We start from the raw sequence: 18,455 nt of genomic DNA on the forward strand, positions 1-18,455 counted from the left end.
CGGAACTCTCTTGGCCAGCAACATCCATAATTTGGCATGATTTCAGTTAGCCAAATGACCACATATCATAGGTGTGACCAAGTTTCCTGTGGTACCATAAAGTTTGTTTACAGCCATAAGTCCTGGCTTTCAGTGTTCTGTGATGTTATTTAGCTGCAATTTACCCCTAAATATCTTCTAAGAGCCCAGTAAGCAGTGGAAGTGTTGGTAATTTGCTAGACCAGTGGTCTGCAACCTGTAGATACAGAGCCACATTCAGCCCTTTAAGGACTTCTTTGTGGCTCCCAATGCTAAAACTGCAAAGCAAAATACCCCTCCTGATTATTTTCAATAAACAGTGAACATCTAAAAGCCCAACAATGAACAACTCATATCTAAATAGTAAACAATATGTAATATCGAAACACTGGATAACTCCCCCTTTAATTTGTGCAGTGCATTGTGAGATATGTGTTTTCAGTGATTTTTTTCCTAGAAAAAAAGGTGCTGGAACTCAAGCCCCCAACCCCCCTAACCCCCACCTGGAGGCTTAAACCCCCAATCCAAAACCACCCACAGGCTTAAAAGGTGCGCAGCCCCAAAATGCGCCCAGGCTTAACTCCCATGCATGGCTCCAAACTGCTCCCACGCTTAACCCCCTGCATTGCCCCAAACCACCCACTCCGGCGGTAATTCCCCACGAAGACCCCAAACTGCCCCCTGGGCTTAACCCCCCATGCATCCCCAAAGAGCACTCCCTAAACTCAGGATTTCCCCACCCCCTCCAATACTGAATGCCCTCCCCTTCCCCAGAGCCAGGTACCCAAGTCCTCCCCAACTTCTCCCAAGTGAATTCTGTCAACTTACCAACATGCCACTGCATGGGCCGCGCCAACTAGAGCCACGCCAGGTTGCCGGAGCTGCACAAGCACCACACCAGGCTTCTAGAACCAGGCCAGGACAGCAGGAGCCACGCAGCTCCCAGGTGGACCCACAGGAGCCATGTTTGCAGGAGCCACACTGGGACTAAAGGAGCCGCTCCCAGCTGGAGCCATGCATGCATGCATGCATGGAGCTGGGGGGAGGGGCGCTCCATGTGTGTGTGGCTCTACTGTGCTGCATTTCGCCACTCTCTGCTGGCAGAGTGTGTATTGGACAAGCCACATGCGACTCAGAGCTGCCTGGCCGCCTTCCAAAATGGCGGCACCAGGAAAAAGGTGCTGGAACGCTATTCTGTGGTGCTCTGACAGGAGAAAAAGCCCTGTGTGTTTTGATTGTGTTGCTAACAAAGTCTTGATTTTGAAAAGGAAAAGGAAGCTTGCAGTATTCCTGCTGTGAAGGGCAATGCACATTTTAAGAAAGAAAACCGCAATTAAATGTGAAGCAAAATTGGCAAAATTAAAGTAGGTTTGGGAGTGAAAGTCAAGATGACAGTGGTACAAACACACACACAAAGCGTGAGGAAATAGAATACGTAAAAAGCTTCTGAGCATCCTGCAGTAAACATGTATCGCATTACAAATCATTATGCGTGTGCTGTACTTAAAATAAGGGTTACAAAACGTATGGTTTGATGAGATTTATTAAGGGCCATCTCATATTCATGTGTATTGCAGCTCTTGATTTATTGAATTTTTTACCGAATTTGAAAACATTGGTCTTCATGCTATTCTGGTTGCCAGCCCCTGTGCTAGACAATATTGGCGTCCTGTGGTTCAGAAAATTCTCTCATTTGGCACTGGTCAGGTCCCAAGGGCGCCAGACTAGAGAGGTTCTGCCTCTACTAATTAAGGACCTGTATGCTGTTGACACCAAAACAGTGACTCACAGCTAATATCCCACCTATGAGACCAAATCACTTCTCAGTAAAACTGTCAGAAAGTACCGGCACTTGCTCCAGTACTGTAAGTCTCTACTCTGGAGTTATCACCCAGATTAAACTCCCTCTGCAGTCAAAAAATGATATGGTTGAGTAGACATGCAGAGTCCAAAATTCCAATTTTTCATACCAGTTAACTAAGGACCTCACTCTGTAAGAATTACAAGGGTAACTCTTTGTATATTATGTATGTAAATTCAAAATGCCATAAAAAAAGAAACCCAAAAAGAATAAGAAAACATAAGCATTCAATCAGGAAATAATTTATCCTGAGATCAATCTGTTATCTAGCTACTTTGTAGGATACAAGCACTGCATATGTCTCCTTCTGATCAATTTGTGTTTAATCATTTATGAAATGGCCACTGCTGGTGTATTGGGCTCATACAGATAAAATGCAACTGGAAATCCATAGAACACTACAACCTAGAAAGCATTTAGTAGGTCTGCTTGACAACTTTCCATCAAACCTTTCTTCCTGCCAGCGCTAAGTTTTTTTTTTACCAAATGAACATTTTCACAACAGCATCCATCTGCTTTCTCTATTTTTTTTCAGAAAATTGATGTTTTTATTTCTGATAAAGTCAAACTATTGTGTTGAAAGACTGTGAAAACCACACATTTTCATCTCAATTTTGCATGAGAGGTGAAAAAAAAAATTTCTGACCTGCTTCACTTGTTAGGATCCTTTCAGGTCACACTCATCGTCAATTTGCTCTTGGCTACATGTTTACCAATGTAAAGTCTCAGAGGGACAGCCATGACAGTCTTTACATGTAAAAGCAACAGAGGAGTTCTGGACATGAAGTTGGTTTTACCCACAAAAGCTTATGCCCTAAGAAGTCTCTAAGGTGCCACAGGACTCCTTGTTGTTTTCACCAGTGTGACAGCAATCTTGTTTCAAATGTCTCAACGTGACTCTTCTCCCACTTCTCTTGGGAAGCTATTTCCACAGCAAATGAGAATAAAGTTTTGGGAGGCTCTACCTGATACTCAAATTAAGTTTCCCTTCTTTCCCTTTTCTTCTTGTCCTGTCCCACTTGTTCTCTCAAATAAAGTGCCTGCTTCTGCTGCTGTTGATTTCAACTAGAGTTTTACCACTAACTTCAGCAGAAGTAGGATCTGACCTTAATTCCTCTCCTTCCTCAGTCTCCAAAGTCAGCAAAACCCATATGAACGTGCTTAAATCACAATAAAGTCAGTGAGACTTGGGAATGCGCTTAACTCCTAAAATGCCTTATTGAATACAGCCTGTTTGTTTTGACGTTTACAAGTATTTGTAATATGTCCCTGGTCATTATGCTTTCTTCACAAGCCAATCCCCAACTTCCCTGAACGGTTTTGTTGCTGTTCTGTGAAGTTTGTTAAATTTGTTCCATTGAGTTAATCAACATCTTTCTGGGAACGAAGTCCCCAGAAATTAACACAATTATTCACATGCAGTTGTACATTAAATCAAACTGACCGCTAAAGGATGTGTAAACATCTCTTCTTCCTGCACTACCACAACCAGCCATAAATAATCCAGCAATGGATTAAAACCAAAAGACAACCAGTGATGTATATCTCAGATCACACCCTGAACAGTGGCAGTTTCAGCAAGACAAAAACTCACTTTAATGCTGCCATAGTGAGAGTTTTCTTTTTAAGGGTGAGCTTGCTCTCTGTAATGTACATGCATCCATGGGTCAACACTTCAGACTTACTCAGGTACACGTGATTATGTCAGCCCTGCACAGCAATCAGTAAATAAATGCCAGAAGAAGCAGTTGCAGAGGTACACAAAGCAGGGCCAGCAGCATTGTTAGGGACAGAGGGAGATGGGGTCCTGCTTGGGCAACGCCTCTTCTCTGGAGCTGGAACTGTGCAGGAGAGGGAGAAACATACACACAGAGAAACGTGGCATAAGGAAAAGCTGCAGAGGAACAACCCAGACACTCCAGCCAGTCAGCACTGCTGCAGAAGCATTCAGAGACTTTCTATAACTTTCTCTATCCTGTGAGGATCTGCTGTTTGCAGGGCCAGCCTGAAAGAAAATGGCACCTTGGGCAAACTTGCATTACAGTGCTACTGGCCCTTTTGGGCATGGTGCTCCTCCCTTTGCCCCAGGCACTGCCTTGGCTCCCCACCCTCCCTGCCCCCCTAGCCCCTGCACTGTGCCACCTTCACCCATAATCACTGCACCTCTCTCCTGCACCCCAACACCTGCATTGTGCCACCTTCACCTCTTTCCCAACTTTGCACTCCCCTCTTGTACTCCTACCCCAGTCATCCCTATTCTGCACACAGATGGGGAAAGCAACCTGGATGCACAACACATTACTGCTTTGTTGCCCCACTACATGAATGCAGCTCCACCCCCAGAACCCTGGGGGCCCTGTGGGGAGGGCAGTCAGGAATGGTGTTGGGGCTTCCTGCATCCAGGACACTTTCCCTGCCTGGGCTGTGTGAAGAGAGGGCAGGAAAGCAACAGCTGATGATCACAGGATAATAGAACTGAAAGGAACCTTGAGAGGGCAACAAGTCCAGTCCCCTGCACTCATGGCAGGACCAAGCACCAGACAGACTGGGGTGGGGAACCTGTGGCTCATAGCTTGCCTTAATCCAGTCCACAAGGCTGAGGGATGCCCTTCCCTGCAGGGGCATGAGCTTGTGCTCCAGCCAGATGCGGGTGAGGGGTGCTGGCTTGCACCCTTGTGGGAGACAGGGAACCCCAGGCCTCACAGGTCCAACCCAGAGAGGCCAGGGCTGGATCGAGCTTGCAGGTTCTGCCTCGCAGGTGGGAAGAAGCAGTTCCTATGCACTGCAGGGAACCACCACTCAAAGGGAGCAGTGGGGGATGGTTCCCTGCAGTGCACAGAGCTGTGTGGAGCCACAAGGCCCCTCCCTGAAGCTGTACCAGGTGGTCACTCCCACACACGCCCCATACCCACCCCCTGCTGCTGCACCCCCTCCAGACTCCACACCCCCACACCAGCCCTCTCCTGCACCCAAGCCCCCATCCCCTCTCACACCTGCACCCTCCCACTTCCCCAGACCTCTCATTCCTACACCAGCACATTCCTGCAGGACCCTACACCCCAGCCACATCCTGCACAGACATCCCACCCCTCTGGCTTCTCCTGCACCCTACCTCCCACCCAGACCCCACAACCTCCAGCCAGCTCCTGCATGCCATGTCCAGCTCAGACCTCACAGCTTCACTCTCAGCACACTCCTGCATCCTACCTCCTGCCCAGGCCCCACATCCCCACCTCAGCTCGCTTCCTGGCAGCTCCCTCCCATTCACTGAACCCCTCAGTTTTGGTCCAACCCCAGAATCTAGGAAGGCCCCATAATATCTCTAAGCCACAGTCCTCCTAGGCTCTAGGTTGGAACTTGAGGATGGCGAGGTGAACGTCTTTTTCTATGAGGCTTTTAGGGTTTTTTTAACTCATCACTTGGGTCAAAACAACACTCCTGTTAAGACATCCCAGAATATTTGCTTTTTTTGCAACAGTGTCACATGGCTGACGCATTTTTAACTCATAATTTGGGGTCTACTATGACCCCTAAGTCCCTTTCTGCAGTACTGCCTAGATAGTCATTTGCCATTTTGTATGTGTGAAATTAAGTGGAGTATTTTGACTTTGTCCTTATTGAATTTCATTCTATTTGTCTCATATGATTTCTCCATCTTGTCACGATAATTTAGAATTAAAATCCTACCCTCCAAAGCACTCGTTCCCCCTTCCAGATTGGTATAATCTGGCAACTTTATGAGTGTACGCTCCCTGCCATTAACTAAATTCTTGAAGAAGATATTGAACAGGAACAGTCCAAAACTGATCCCTGTAGAATCCTATGCATGCCATTCAACCATGACTGCTGTGAACCATTTATAAGTACTCTCTGAGAATGGCAAGCCAACCAGTTGTGTGGTGATGCACATCTGTATGCCCAGTCAGTACAGTGGGTGAACAGGTACACAGGTTGGGGAAAGAGAATACCCCAATATCAGACTCACCCCTGCACAGGAGGCAGGAGAAAGCTCCCAGTCAGGAGTGGCTGGGGGAGGGAGGCTCTGGGAAACAACAGGCACAGAAGGGACACGAACATCAGCGGCTGCACACCTGGGGCAAGAGGAAGCAGAAGAATTCCATGCTCCAGTGGAATCACCTGGCTTGGCTGGCTGGCTGGCTGGCTGGCTGTCCAGCTGCTGTAGCAGTGTAGGATCCGTTTCAGGGCCTTCAACCCTGATGCTGATTCTGAACAATTTACAGGAACTGTTTGACCTATTTCTGTGCTCTTAATTTTGTGTCACAGACAGACAGACATTGTAACATCTCAGGTTATCAAAAACAGACTAATCATAAAGCCACCCTCTCTCCCTTTACCTACCCTGGACCAAACACATGAGAAGAAGCCATCACCCAGAGACTTTGGGGTGAAGTGAATTTTGCCTCTGGAATCTATTTTCCTAACGGAGCAGGTTCCTAATACTCTGTTGACTCTGTTGGTGGCCTTGAGTAGAGCTTTCAGTGCGCTGCTGGCTTGGACCTTTTCCATTGCTCAACGATATAAAAAGGCTGAGTTTTGGGGTGAGGGAAGAGACAAAGGAAATTAGGGCATTAGCAGAGGAACTGGAAGTATTTATGCAGTCTGTCCTTTCAGAGCTTTTGATCTGTTTGGTTAGTTCATGAGTGCCAGATGACCAACTTGTGAGCCAGCACAATGGTAAACAGCAATTACAAGGGCAGGAAAGCAGACAGCCATTAACATTCTCAAACATCCACAAACCAGGAAAAACCCCACCCTGACCCCACATCTAAAGGACCCAAACAAAACAAAGTTGTATATACTGACTCCATCCCTGCTGAACGTGTCGGCTTTGCACATACAAGTTCAGACAGACCTTCTTCAGTGTTGATGCTTGTATAAAGGGTGGGAAATATTTCTGCTGAACAGAACCCAATGTCAACCCATTGTGTGATATGAAAAGGGGAGCAAAGTTTCTGGCTTCAATAAAATTAAATGAACACATGTCTTGGCTGGTATGTGTTCATTTAATTTTATTGAAGCCAAAACTTTCAAACTAGCTCAAAAATGCACATTAAAATATTATTATTAAAAGGTGGGGGAAGGAGGGGAAAAGGAACAATTATCGAAAACCAAACTTTTTGCTAGGTGTCAAGAAGGTTAACATTCCATTCTGATCTCATTTGATGTACCCCAACTGTATGTGATCAATGGATAATGTATACAGAAACCAACACTTTAGGGATTTAATTCAAGGGGAAAATACCTTAAACACCCTGGAACTGCAAGTCTAAAAAGGCTTGTGGGAAAAAAAAGTTTGAAATGGACTTCATCGTGTCAGGTGGGCAAGAACGTCTAGTGTGTGACTTACATTAAATAAAGCCTACCATTCTCTCTAAAGCAGTTCCGTAAAATACTACGACGACTAAGCACTTTTACCATTTCTAGAAATATTAACTAATCAGTCCTCATAACAGCCAATGAAGCTGCCATTAGGTCAATTTCCATAAAAGTAGAGCCCTACCAAATGCACAACCATGAAAGACACATCACAGACCATAAAATCTGGTGTTTTCTGTGTTTTTATCATATATTCTACACAAGGCCATCAAGTGGGGTGGGAAAGCAAAAGGGGTAGCTGCCCTAGGGCCCAGTGATTTAAAAGGGCCCAGGGCTCCCCCCTGCTATCACTACCACAACAGCAGCCAAAGTCCCAGACCCATTAAATCACTGCTGGAGCCCCACGCAGCATGGGACAGGCAGCTCTGAAGGGCTGGCTGGGGCAGGATAGCTCCCAGCTCCATCCCTTCCACCAAATCCCCATTCCTTCCGTCACAGATTTCGCAGGGAGAGATCAGTGTTTCTCACACTGGGGGTCCTGACCCAAAAGGAATCTGCATGGGGGCTGCAAGGTTATTTTAGGGGGAAAGGGAGTTGCAGTACTGCCATTCTTCCACACTGCCTTCCAGGTCAGGAGCCAGAGAGTGGAGGCTGTTGGCCCGGCACCCACCTCTGAATGCAGTGCCCCGCCAACAGCAGTACAGAAGGGTGGTAATATTACACCATGACATTCTTACTTCTGTGCTGCTGCTGGACACTGCTCTACAGCTGCCAACCTCTGAAGGCAGGGCTGCCACCAGAAGCAGCGAAAAGGAATCTGCAATCTCTCCTGCAATAACCTTACAAACCCTCCTTTGCCTCACAACTCCTTCTTAGGTCAGAACTCCTATATCAAGACTTCATTAACTTTTGGATTTCAGGAGGTGAAATAATAAAGTTTATGATCTTTTGAACTCTGACAACCACGAAATTGACTAAAATGGACTGTGAATCTATTAGGATCCTACTAATGGGAAAACTGGGGCAGAAAAGAACCCACATTGCCAATTTTATCTATTCTCAATGGTTTACAAAATACGGTTCCCAGAGCTCTTGCTGGAGTTCTTTGGGAAGCCAGTGAGAATACTATTGAGTCAACTCCATATTTCATATTTCAAAGCTCTCTCTCATCCACAATATTATATACAATTGATTGCATAGCTAAATTGCTAATGCTGCCCTCCTCAAACCTTACACCATGGGTGTCCGAAAAGAAGAATAAAGATACTTAGGATTATAAACTCTTTAGTTCAGGGACCATCTTTTTATTTTGCACTTGCAAATGGGATCCTTAATCCGTGACTGGGATTCCAAGGTGTTACCACAATACAAATAATAAATAACAACAACAAAAGCTAAAGGTAATTCTCTGCTTATTATTATTAACCCTATGACACTTTCCTTTCATAGTGTCCTAGAGCTTTCTGCAAAAATTCTTCTTCATGCTAAATAATAATAACATAATCATAAATTATATAACTACTTCATTAGCTGATTTGAAAGCACTTTACAAATGAAATCAGTACACTTAATCCTATTTTACATGTGGGGAAACTAAGGCATAGCAAAGTGATGTGACTTGCCCTGCCCAACATGACATAGAAAGATAGTGGCAGAGCTCAAGGGAGAATCTAGGTCTCCTGAAGCCCACTTGAATGCTCTATCTACTAGGCAATACTGCCTCCTCATAAATCTTTAATATTTTCCCAGTTATTTTGCACTCAAGCAAAGACAGTAAGGGCAATAATTACTAAGTCCAATCAAACTGACAAAATTTCATGGAATTATATGATCAAATATCAGGGCCAAACATTGTCATCATTAAACCATTTAAAAAAAAAAAAGGTGGAGGCTGGAGAACATTTCATGAAAGTCCTGAAAGAAAAATTACAAAGAAACAAAAACCAGTTCCCTGCACCAAAGCGGCTCCAAGGGAAGATGATTGCTTTGTCTCCTTTAAAATATTGCAGCTGTTACTCATTGCTGTCTGCAAAATAGGGTGTGCACGCAAACTAATGCACAGCAGTTTCAGTGACAGAATTTAGAGGACAGGTAAACAATTTTCTTTTCGCTATCTCTCTTTCCTTTTTTCTTTTCTTTTTTTTTTTAAAGTAGGGTTTAAACGGTTAAACTTTTTGTTAAACTGCCATCACAGAGAGCAGAAATTGAAAGTCATTGACACAAATACATTAGGGTGTTCGTCTTGGCACACAGCAAAGTGTGTCATGAACGTATATTACTGCCCTATTATATCCCATCAATTGCCAGAGGACCCAGTGATAAATGCCAAATGCCCCCTACTGAACAGAAACCAGCACATACTGTAGAGGTTAGGCTGGTGAGATGTGCATTTGTGAATATAGAAAGTCTCATGCTCATGAAAGATAATAGGTCTTGGAGAATAAAGTCTTGCATTTATCCATTCAACAGGTGCAGCATGGTCAGTATCAGGAGACATTTCCCCACATTGCCTTGACAATGTGTCTCAAACCTGACTTGAAGGAACTGTCTCTAGGAGCAACATAAGCGTGCAGTTTCTCTTCACCTCCTCAGGAGGTTGTCAAAAGAGATCCCAGTAACTGTGATGTGCATGCAGATCTGTAGAGAAAAAGACTACAACCAAACCCAGGCCACCTAGCAGTTGATGAACAGGAAGGAATTTTAGACTTCGCTAAACTTGAGTCACTGACTTCCATGTGAAAACGTGACTTGGACAAAACCAATGCTGGAAGCTAGCAGCAAAATCAGAGACTCATCCCATCTACCCATATACCCAGCCACACTGACCTGTGCTTTTGACAGTCCATGCCCTACAAAGGTAGCTCTGCCTTTTTTAGCTCCACTGAACCATGGTTTCTGAATTTGTCGTATTGTGTCTAATAGAAGGTTCACAGCTGAGACACACAGAAAGATGAATACAGAATGAGTAAGAAAGTCTAAATTACTTAGTGGAAGCCAACGAACAGTGGATAAGAGCCAAGTTGGAGAGAGTGGAAATGCAGTTGGAAAAACACCTCACAAGAGCCCAAAAACAAGTTGCCAGTTCTTCACGGGGCCAGGAGCTATGGAAGGAGAACTGGCATTATGGTATTTCTTATATCCAGAATACCTGATATATTAAGTACACTACTCAAGATAGCAACAGAAGAAACTACCTGGTCTTGCTTTGGGCATAATAAATCCAGAGTCCTGTCCCTTCCTAGGTGGCTCTGTAATAGAGTACCAGATCAACAAAAGTATGTTTAGTAAGTCACAGTCTCAGAACCTCAGACAAGAGTATTTTCACAATACACACAGCATGTGAGCTTTACATAATAAGCAAAGAAAGAAGTGAACAGCAGTTTCAAGCTTCCCCAAAGTACCTTGGAAAATTATTGTGGTAATTGACACCTGCTCATTAACTGTTGGGAATGGGCCACATCCACCCTTGAATTGACCTCATTAGCACTAGTTTTCTGCACAGTAATGGCTGAGGAATTTAGAGGACAGAAACATGACCTTCTTTGCATGTGTGTGTATGTATGTATATATATATATATATATATATATATATATATATACACACATACACACACACACCAAGATTCCAATTCATACATCAGACAATAAAGCTGCCACAGGACTCCCTGGCTGTTGTTGTTTTAAATTTTTTTTTCCTGAAGCAAACATGGCTACTCCTCTGAAACTTGTAGTAATTTATGACACAGACAAAACAAAACAAAACAAAAAAAACCCACACGCTGCTGCCCAGAGAGGCAAACACTGGAACCAAGAGCCAGATGTTGACAAGTCTGAACTTCAATCATTTGTATTTAATGTAAACCTAGTTTAAAATCAAACCAGTTTACCCAGAAACACATTCAGGATGTCTGATATTCCACCCACAACAGACTACTCTGAAAACTTATTTTACTGAAGCAGGAATCATTACAAACCAAATGCGTCTCTCCAAAAGCTTTGCTCCAAAACATTTAAAGACTTAAAAAGGAAATGTACAGTTGTAACTGAAGTGTTTGCAAATTATGAAACAACTCAACACAGGGTATTCATACACATATCCAGGATTCCTCAATCATCTATTGCCATGTGATTCATCACTGACACCATACAGGAGTGCCAATTACACCTGAATGTGGGGAAAAAGTTCAGCACTGCAGAGGGCAGAACTTCTCCTAATGCTCCAGCCCTTAGCGTATGTCTACACTTGGGAATAAAGTTGAATTTATTAAAATCAAATTCTTAAAACTAGGTTTTATAAAGTTGAAGTTGAGTGTCCACACTTGCTCACAATGTCGACTTAGTGCATCCCCATTAAATTACCTACGTTTGACTGTGGCAGCCATGCATTAAGTTTCTCACTGTACAGCATTTTTCCCCTGCCTTTGAATCATTTTTGTAGCTCTTTTTTCCTCATTCACAACAAGGGACTTAGGTTAAATAAAAGGAAAAATGTTCTCATTCTAAGGATAGTTAAGTTTTGGAACAGACTTCCAAGAGAGGCTGTCTAATCCCTGGCACTGCAGGTTTTATGATCAGAATAGACAAACACCAGTCAAGCACAGTCTGGACTTACTGGTCCAGCCTCAGAGCAGAGGGCTAGCCTCAATGACTTCTTGAAGTCCCTTCCAGCCCTATATTTCTCCAATTCTGTTTACAGCTTTCTTTTTTAGCATATGAACACCAGAACTAGCTAACGTAGTCTGTCCTCCCTACTGGGGATCTCCATCTCTTCAGGGAAGCTCTGATAGGCAACAGCCTCTCTCAGCACTGTAACAGAGTGAAGCCCCTTAAGGACTTGGACGGCCTGGGGTTAGCCAGCCCTGATTACTAAATAGGCACACCTGAGGATTGGATCAGTAATTCCTTAGAAAGGACAGCAAGTGGTTTCAGTGAAGGGTGAAACTCAGTAGATTTCAGGATGTAAGAAAACCCTGATATAAAGGGGTGTGACAAAGTCAGAAAGCTGAGGCTCCAGCCATTTAGGACTTGGTTGTGGTCTGCCAAAGCCAGAAACCTAGAAGGAAGGATGAATTGGAGGCTTCTGGAATTCAAATGGGTGACACTTTACAAGCAGTCCAGATCACACAGACAGCGTGACCTAGAATAGAATTTGGATCCATTGTGTTTCAATAGAAGGAATATGAGTAGCTTCCAAATTCAAAGAGGCTTAGTTCCTCTGATTCATTCTCTATAATAGTATTCAGGAGATTTCTACATAAGAATTTAAAAGGGGAACATAAAATTATTTACATGGAAGAGGGAAAAACCTACATTTTTGGCAATATGGGACTGATGGGCATGTTTCTTTGAAATAACCTTACCTTTCATTTTGACTGTGTAAAAGGCAACAGCATGTCCATTCCTCCAGAATATTTTGGCAGACTCATTGGCAGAATGAGATACAAAGAATGTATCATTAGCTGAACTCCTTTCTAACATTCCAAAAATAATGTAGTTGAGAACAAAGAGGACAATCCTTTCTCCAAATGTTTGGACCTTAGGGGGGAAAACAGACAAAAAAAAAGATGAAGAGACTTAAGGGATTTTGCCTTCCAAAGAAAGTTGTTTTTCTTTTTTGTTTTGTTTTTTTGTAAGAGGATGGTGAATGCATCCCACTCATTTGGGCCAAAAATGCCCTGTAAACAAGTGTAAATAATAGAAAGGAAGGTCTCGATGGGACCTCAAGAAGTCATCAAGTCCACCTCCTTGCTGAGGCAGTACCAAGTATATCTGCAGCATCTCTGACAGGTGTTTGTCTAAACTTGTTCTTAAAAATCTCCAATGATGGTGGTTCCACAACCTCCCTCGGAAACATATCCCATAGCTTAACTACCCTTTCCCCCATTACCTAACTAACACTCTCTTGCTTCAGACTAAGTCCATTTGTGGTCATGGAGAGTAACTGATCATTATGCTTCTCATAACAGCCCTTAACATATCTGAAGAGTGTTATTAGGTTCCCTCCTGCCTTCTTTTCTCAAACCTAAACATACCATAAGAAGAAATAATCATAGAATCTTAGACTCATAGAATTGGAAGGGATTTCAAGAGGTCATCAAGTCCAGTCTGTTGCCCTCATGGCAGGACCAAGGACCATCTATATCACCCACATTAGATATTTATCCAATCTGTTCTTCAATATCTCCAGTGATGGAGAGTCCACAAAACACCCTAGGCAATTTATTCCAGTACTTTACCACTCTGACAGTTAGGAAATTTTTCCTAATGTCCAATTGAAACCAACTTTGCTGCAATTTAATCACATTGCTTCTTGTCCTAAGATCAGAGGCTAAATAAAATAATTTTCTCCCTCTAACTTGTAACACCCTTTCAGGCACTTGAAAGCTGCTATCATGTCCCCTCTCAGCCTTCTCACTTCCAAATTCAACAAACTCAATTCTTTTAATCTTCTCTTATAGGTCATGTTTTCTAGGCATTTTAGTTGCTCTTCTCTGGACCCTCTCCAATTGCTCCATATCTTTCCTAAAACGTGGTGCCCAGAACTGAACACAGTTCTCCAGCTTAGGCCTAATGAGTGCCGAGCGGAGTGGAAGAATTACTTCTCATGTCTTGCTCACAACACTCTTGTTAATAAATCCCAGAATCATGTTTGCTTTTTTTGCAATATCGTCACACTGTTGACTCAAACTCAATTTGTGGTCCACCATGACCCATGGATCCCTTTCCGCAGTACTCATTCCTAGGGAGTCTCTTCCTATTTTGTATGTTTGAAACTGATTGTTCCTTCCTAAGTGGAGTACTTGCATTTGTCCTTATTGAACTTCATTCTATTTTCCTCAGACCATTTCTCCAGTTTGTTCAGATCATTTTGAATTTTGACCCTATCCTCCAAAGCACTTGTAACCCCTCCCAGCTTAGTATCATCTGCACACTTGATAAGCATACATTCAATGCCATTGTCTAAATCATTGGTGAAGATATTGAAAAGACCTGGCCCTAAAACTGACCCCTGTGAAACCCCACTTGTTATTTACTTCTCACGTGACTGTGAACCATTAATAACTATTCCCTGTGAACAATTATCCAACCAGTTATGCATCCACATGACAGTAGCCTCATCTAGTTTATCTAGGCCTCATCTCATTTTCCTAGTTTACTGATACGATCATGCAATACTATTTCGAATAACTTACTAAAATTCAGATATACCATATCCACCACTTCCCCTCTATCTACAAGGCTTGTTATCCTACCAAAGAAAGCTGTCAGATTGGTTTGACATGATTTGTTCTTGACAAATCCATGCTGTTACCTATCATCTTATTTTCTTCCAGATGTTTGCAGATGGATTCCTTAATTATTGGTTCCATCATCTTTCCTGCAACTGACGTTAAGCTGACTGGTCTGTCATTTCCTGCATTGTCCTTATTTCCATTTTCATGGATGGGCACTATATTTGCCCTTTCCCAGTCTTCTAGAATCTCTCTCGACTTCCATGATTTTTTCAAAGATGATAACTAGTGGCTTGGATACCATCTCTATCAGCTCCTTAAGCATTCTAGGATGCAATTCATCAGGCCTTGATGACTTAAAAACATCTAACTTTTCTAAGTAATTTCTAACTTTTTGCTTTTCTATTTTAATTTTTTGCCTACTTTATTTTCACTCACTGTCACTATGTTAGACATCCAGTCTCCACCAGCCTTCTTGAAAAAGACTGAAACACAGAAATCATCAAGTATGTCTGCCATTTCAACATTTTCTGTTATTATTTCTCCTCCTTCACTGAGCAATGGGCCTATCCAGTCCTTGGTCTTGCTCTTGCTTCTAATATACTTGTAGAATATTTTCATGTTTCCCATTATGTGTTGAGCTAGAATGAGCTTGTTTTCTGCTTTTGCCGTTCTCATTTTGCCCCTACATTCCTATTTATTTGTTTATATTCCTCTTTTGTACTTTGACCTAGTTTCCACTTTCTGTACAATTCTTTTTTTGATTTTTAGGTCATTCAAGATCTTCTGATTAAGCCAAGCTGGTCTCTTGCCACACTTCCTAGCTTTCCCATGCAGAGGAATGGTTTGCTCTTGCACCCTCAGTAATGACCCTTTGAAAAATTGCCTGCTGTTTTCAACTGTTTTTCCTCTTAATCTTGCTTTGCATGGGATCTTACTGACCATCTCTTCGGCTGTGGCCACACTACCCATCCCTTTTGGAAAGGTCATGTAAGTGACAGGTATCGGAACTGTTTAATGATGCACTGACATGAATATTCAGTGCTTCATTAGCATAATGGCGGCCAGTCGCACTTCAAAAGTGCTGCTTTCAAAATGCAGATTGGCTGTATAGACACAGACAGTTCAAAATAAACCCCAGACATCAAAATTCCCTTATTCCAAACTCATGAAGCAGTTCGGATCCCTATCATTTACATGTCCCTTCTGAAAAGGAGACATAGTGTGGCCACAGTCTTTAAATTTACTAAAGTCTGCCTTCCTGAAATCCACTGTCTTTATTTTGCTGTTCTTCCTTCTGCCAGTCCTTAGAATCATGAACTCTATCATTTCATGATCACTTTCACCCAAGCTGCCTGCCACTTTCAAATTCTCAATGAGATCCTCCCTGTTAACATCAAATCTAAAACAGCTTCCGTCCCTACCCCAGTAACTTTCTTCACCTTCTGAAATAAAAAAATGGTCTCCAATGCATTCCAGGAACTTATTGAATAATCTGTGCCTTGCTGTGTTCTCTTCCCAACAGATGTCTGGATAGTTGAAGTCTCCCATCACCACCAAATTCTGTACTTTGGATGATTTTGTTAGCTGTTTTAAAAAAGCTTCATCCACTTCTTCTTGGTTAGTTGGTCTGTAGTAGACCCCTACCAAAAAATCTTCCCTGCTTTTTACCCCTTTAACCTACCGAGAGACTCGTGCACTCTGAGCTGGAGCACCCTCACCCCATCTCACACTCCACCCTTCTGGCCCCGCCTGGAGCACACCCTCCCATATTCTGAGCCCCTGTTTTTTGTGCTCACTCCAGATCCTAGGAGTCCCCACAAAATCTAACAGCCCTGGTCTCTGGAAGAGTTAACTCAGCCCTAACAGCCCTCCTCCATGATTCACCTTCTTTATCCCCTTCTTCCTGTCTCGGCTCCCTCCTAAGTCCTGTCCCCCTCCCTTCATGGGACTCCTCTAAACCCATGATCCCCCATCTAACCACTGGCCTGGGCCCAGCTGCCCTTTACTCCAGAGACTTGCCTGTTTGTGGTGCCTGTGGGCTACCAACCTAAGTGCAACCTCCTAGCAGCTGTTCCCTCTGTTCCCTGCCCCAGGTCCTTGCCCTCTCTATCCCAATCCTACTACCTGCCAGTAATGTGTGTCGGAGGGAGAACTGAGACACAGCCTCCTCTGTCTTTCCCAGGCAGTGTGAGCAGAATGCACAGCAGTCATACAGCCTGGCTCTGCCCCTCCTCCACCTCCTCCCACACCTCCCATCATCTCTGGGGCTGCTGGTAACAGCACGTTTAAACAATCTGCTCAAAGAACCTACATACCTCCTGCAGATGGCTCCTTAAACAGACAGCCCTTGCTGCTTAAGGAGCTGTCTCTTTAAAATTCACATCCCTGATTTGCAACATACTGAACAATTGGCCTGTTTTTCACAAAAAAGTCAGGACTCTCTCCAGGGTGCTAAAAGAAGGAACAGTCCCTGCTAAAATGGGACAGATGGTCACCAAAACCAAAGGGTCAGAAGACTGCAGCCAATGGTCAATTAAGTAGTACTAATGTGTAGGGTTATTGCTAACGCAATATTTCAATTAGTCAGCGTTCTTCTTTACATGCTGCAGGAGGAAACTTTGAAATAAATGGTGAGAGAGAAACCAACAGATTAATCATGAATAGGACATGGAAAATTACTATTTATTCAAGAGGAGGGGGCGATGCTGCAGTAGAGGGATCAAGCTAAGGGTCTGTAACCTGTGACTCTGGAGACACATGCAGCTCTTTAAAGACTTCTTTGTGGTTCCCAATGCTATACAGTATGGTCTCAGAGTACATGACCCAGCTCCTACACGCCCGACCCCCGATTCTTACTGTATACAGTAAACCCTTGAGATATGCCGCAGTGCCGGGGGGAGGAGATCCCCCAGTCAAAGGGGAACAGTGTTGGCAGCCAGCTCTTTCCCTGAGTGCTGCCGGGGGTGGGGACAGCCCTCCAGCCTCTGTCACAGCTCCCTGGCTCCAGCCTCTGCCGCACACCCCGGCTCCAACCCCCAACCTATCGCTCAAGCCCCCAACTTACATGGCATTTCTGTAATGCCAAGTTCAAAGAAACCCTCTTGATTATTTTTGATAAATGGTGAACATCTAAAAGCACAATAATGAACAACTATCTAAATAGAAATGATATGTGATCTCGAAACATTAGATAACTCCCCTTTAATATGTGCAGTGCATTGTAGGATACGATACTGTATCTGAGTTTTGATCATGTTGCTAATAAAGTCTTTTGATTTGAAAAGGAAAAGGAAGCTTGCAGCATTCTGCTGTGAAGAACAATATACATTTTAAGAAAGAAATCTGAAATTGAATGTGAAGTAAAATTGACATAATTAAAGCAGGTCTGGGAGTCAAAGTCAGGAAGATAGTGGCACAAGCACATACGTAAAGTGTAAGAAAATAGAATATATAAAAAGTTTGTGAATGTCCTGCAGTAAACACGTGTCACATTACAAATCATTGTCTGTGTGCTGTCCTTAAAATAGGGGTTACAAAAAGTATGGTTTGACATTATCTATTGAGGACCGTCTCATAGTCCCACATATTGCAGCTCTTGAATTACAGATTTTTTTACCAAATTGGAAAAAAAATGGCTCTTCTTCCTATTGTGATTGCTGGCCCCTGGGCCAGGCCTATTTCAGAAGGTTTATATATATTATATAACTTTTGTTTGTGCTTTATATTATGTAATGTGAAGAAAGACAAATCAAAACACAGAACACTATATGGTCATCACAGCTAGAAGACTTCACAATAAAGGCAACTGCCTGTACCTGTATAAGTCCTTCCCTAGAGGAATTAGCAGTTTTCACTATATCTTCAATGGGCCACCAGGTCTGGTTAAGGTAAACTGCCAAAACTAAAAGAAGAAACAGGGACACATCAACGCAAAATAGTTGCTCCAAAGACCACTAACAAATTCACTGGCAAGGAAAAGAAGGAGAAGAAGAACAAGAACAAGA

The 18,455-nt window shown here is 43.2% G+C and overlaps 1 protein-coding gene across 3 annotated transcripts in view; it reads right to left on the bottom strand.

The window, feature by feature from the left end:
- LOC142019748 (protein FAM169B-like) overlaps positions 1-18,455 on the bottom strand; it is a 67,968-nt gene that overhangs the window by 19,403 nt on the left and 30,110 nt on the right. For all 3 annotated transcript variants that reach the window (XM_075006987.1, XM_075006986.1, XM_075006988.1), the window contains 2 exons: positions 18,267-18,352; positions 12,577-12,751 (listed from right to left, as the gene is read on the bottom strand). In XM_075006987.1, coding sequence (XP_074863088.1) covers positions 12,577-12,751; positions 18,267-18,352 — 261 coding nt within the window. The remainder of the gene's footprint in view (positions 1-12,576; positions 12,752-18,266; positions 18,353-18,455) is intronic.

This window comes from Carettochelys insculpta, chromosome 12 (assembly GCF_033958435.1).
Source record: "Carettochelys insculpta isolate YL-2023 chromosome 12, ASM3395843v1, whole genome shotgun sequence".
Taxonomy (NCBI): Eukaryota; Metazoa; Chordata; order Testudines; family Carettochelyidae; genus Carettochelys; species Carettochelys insculpta.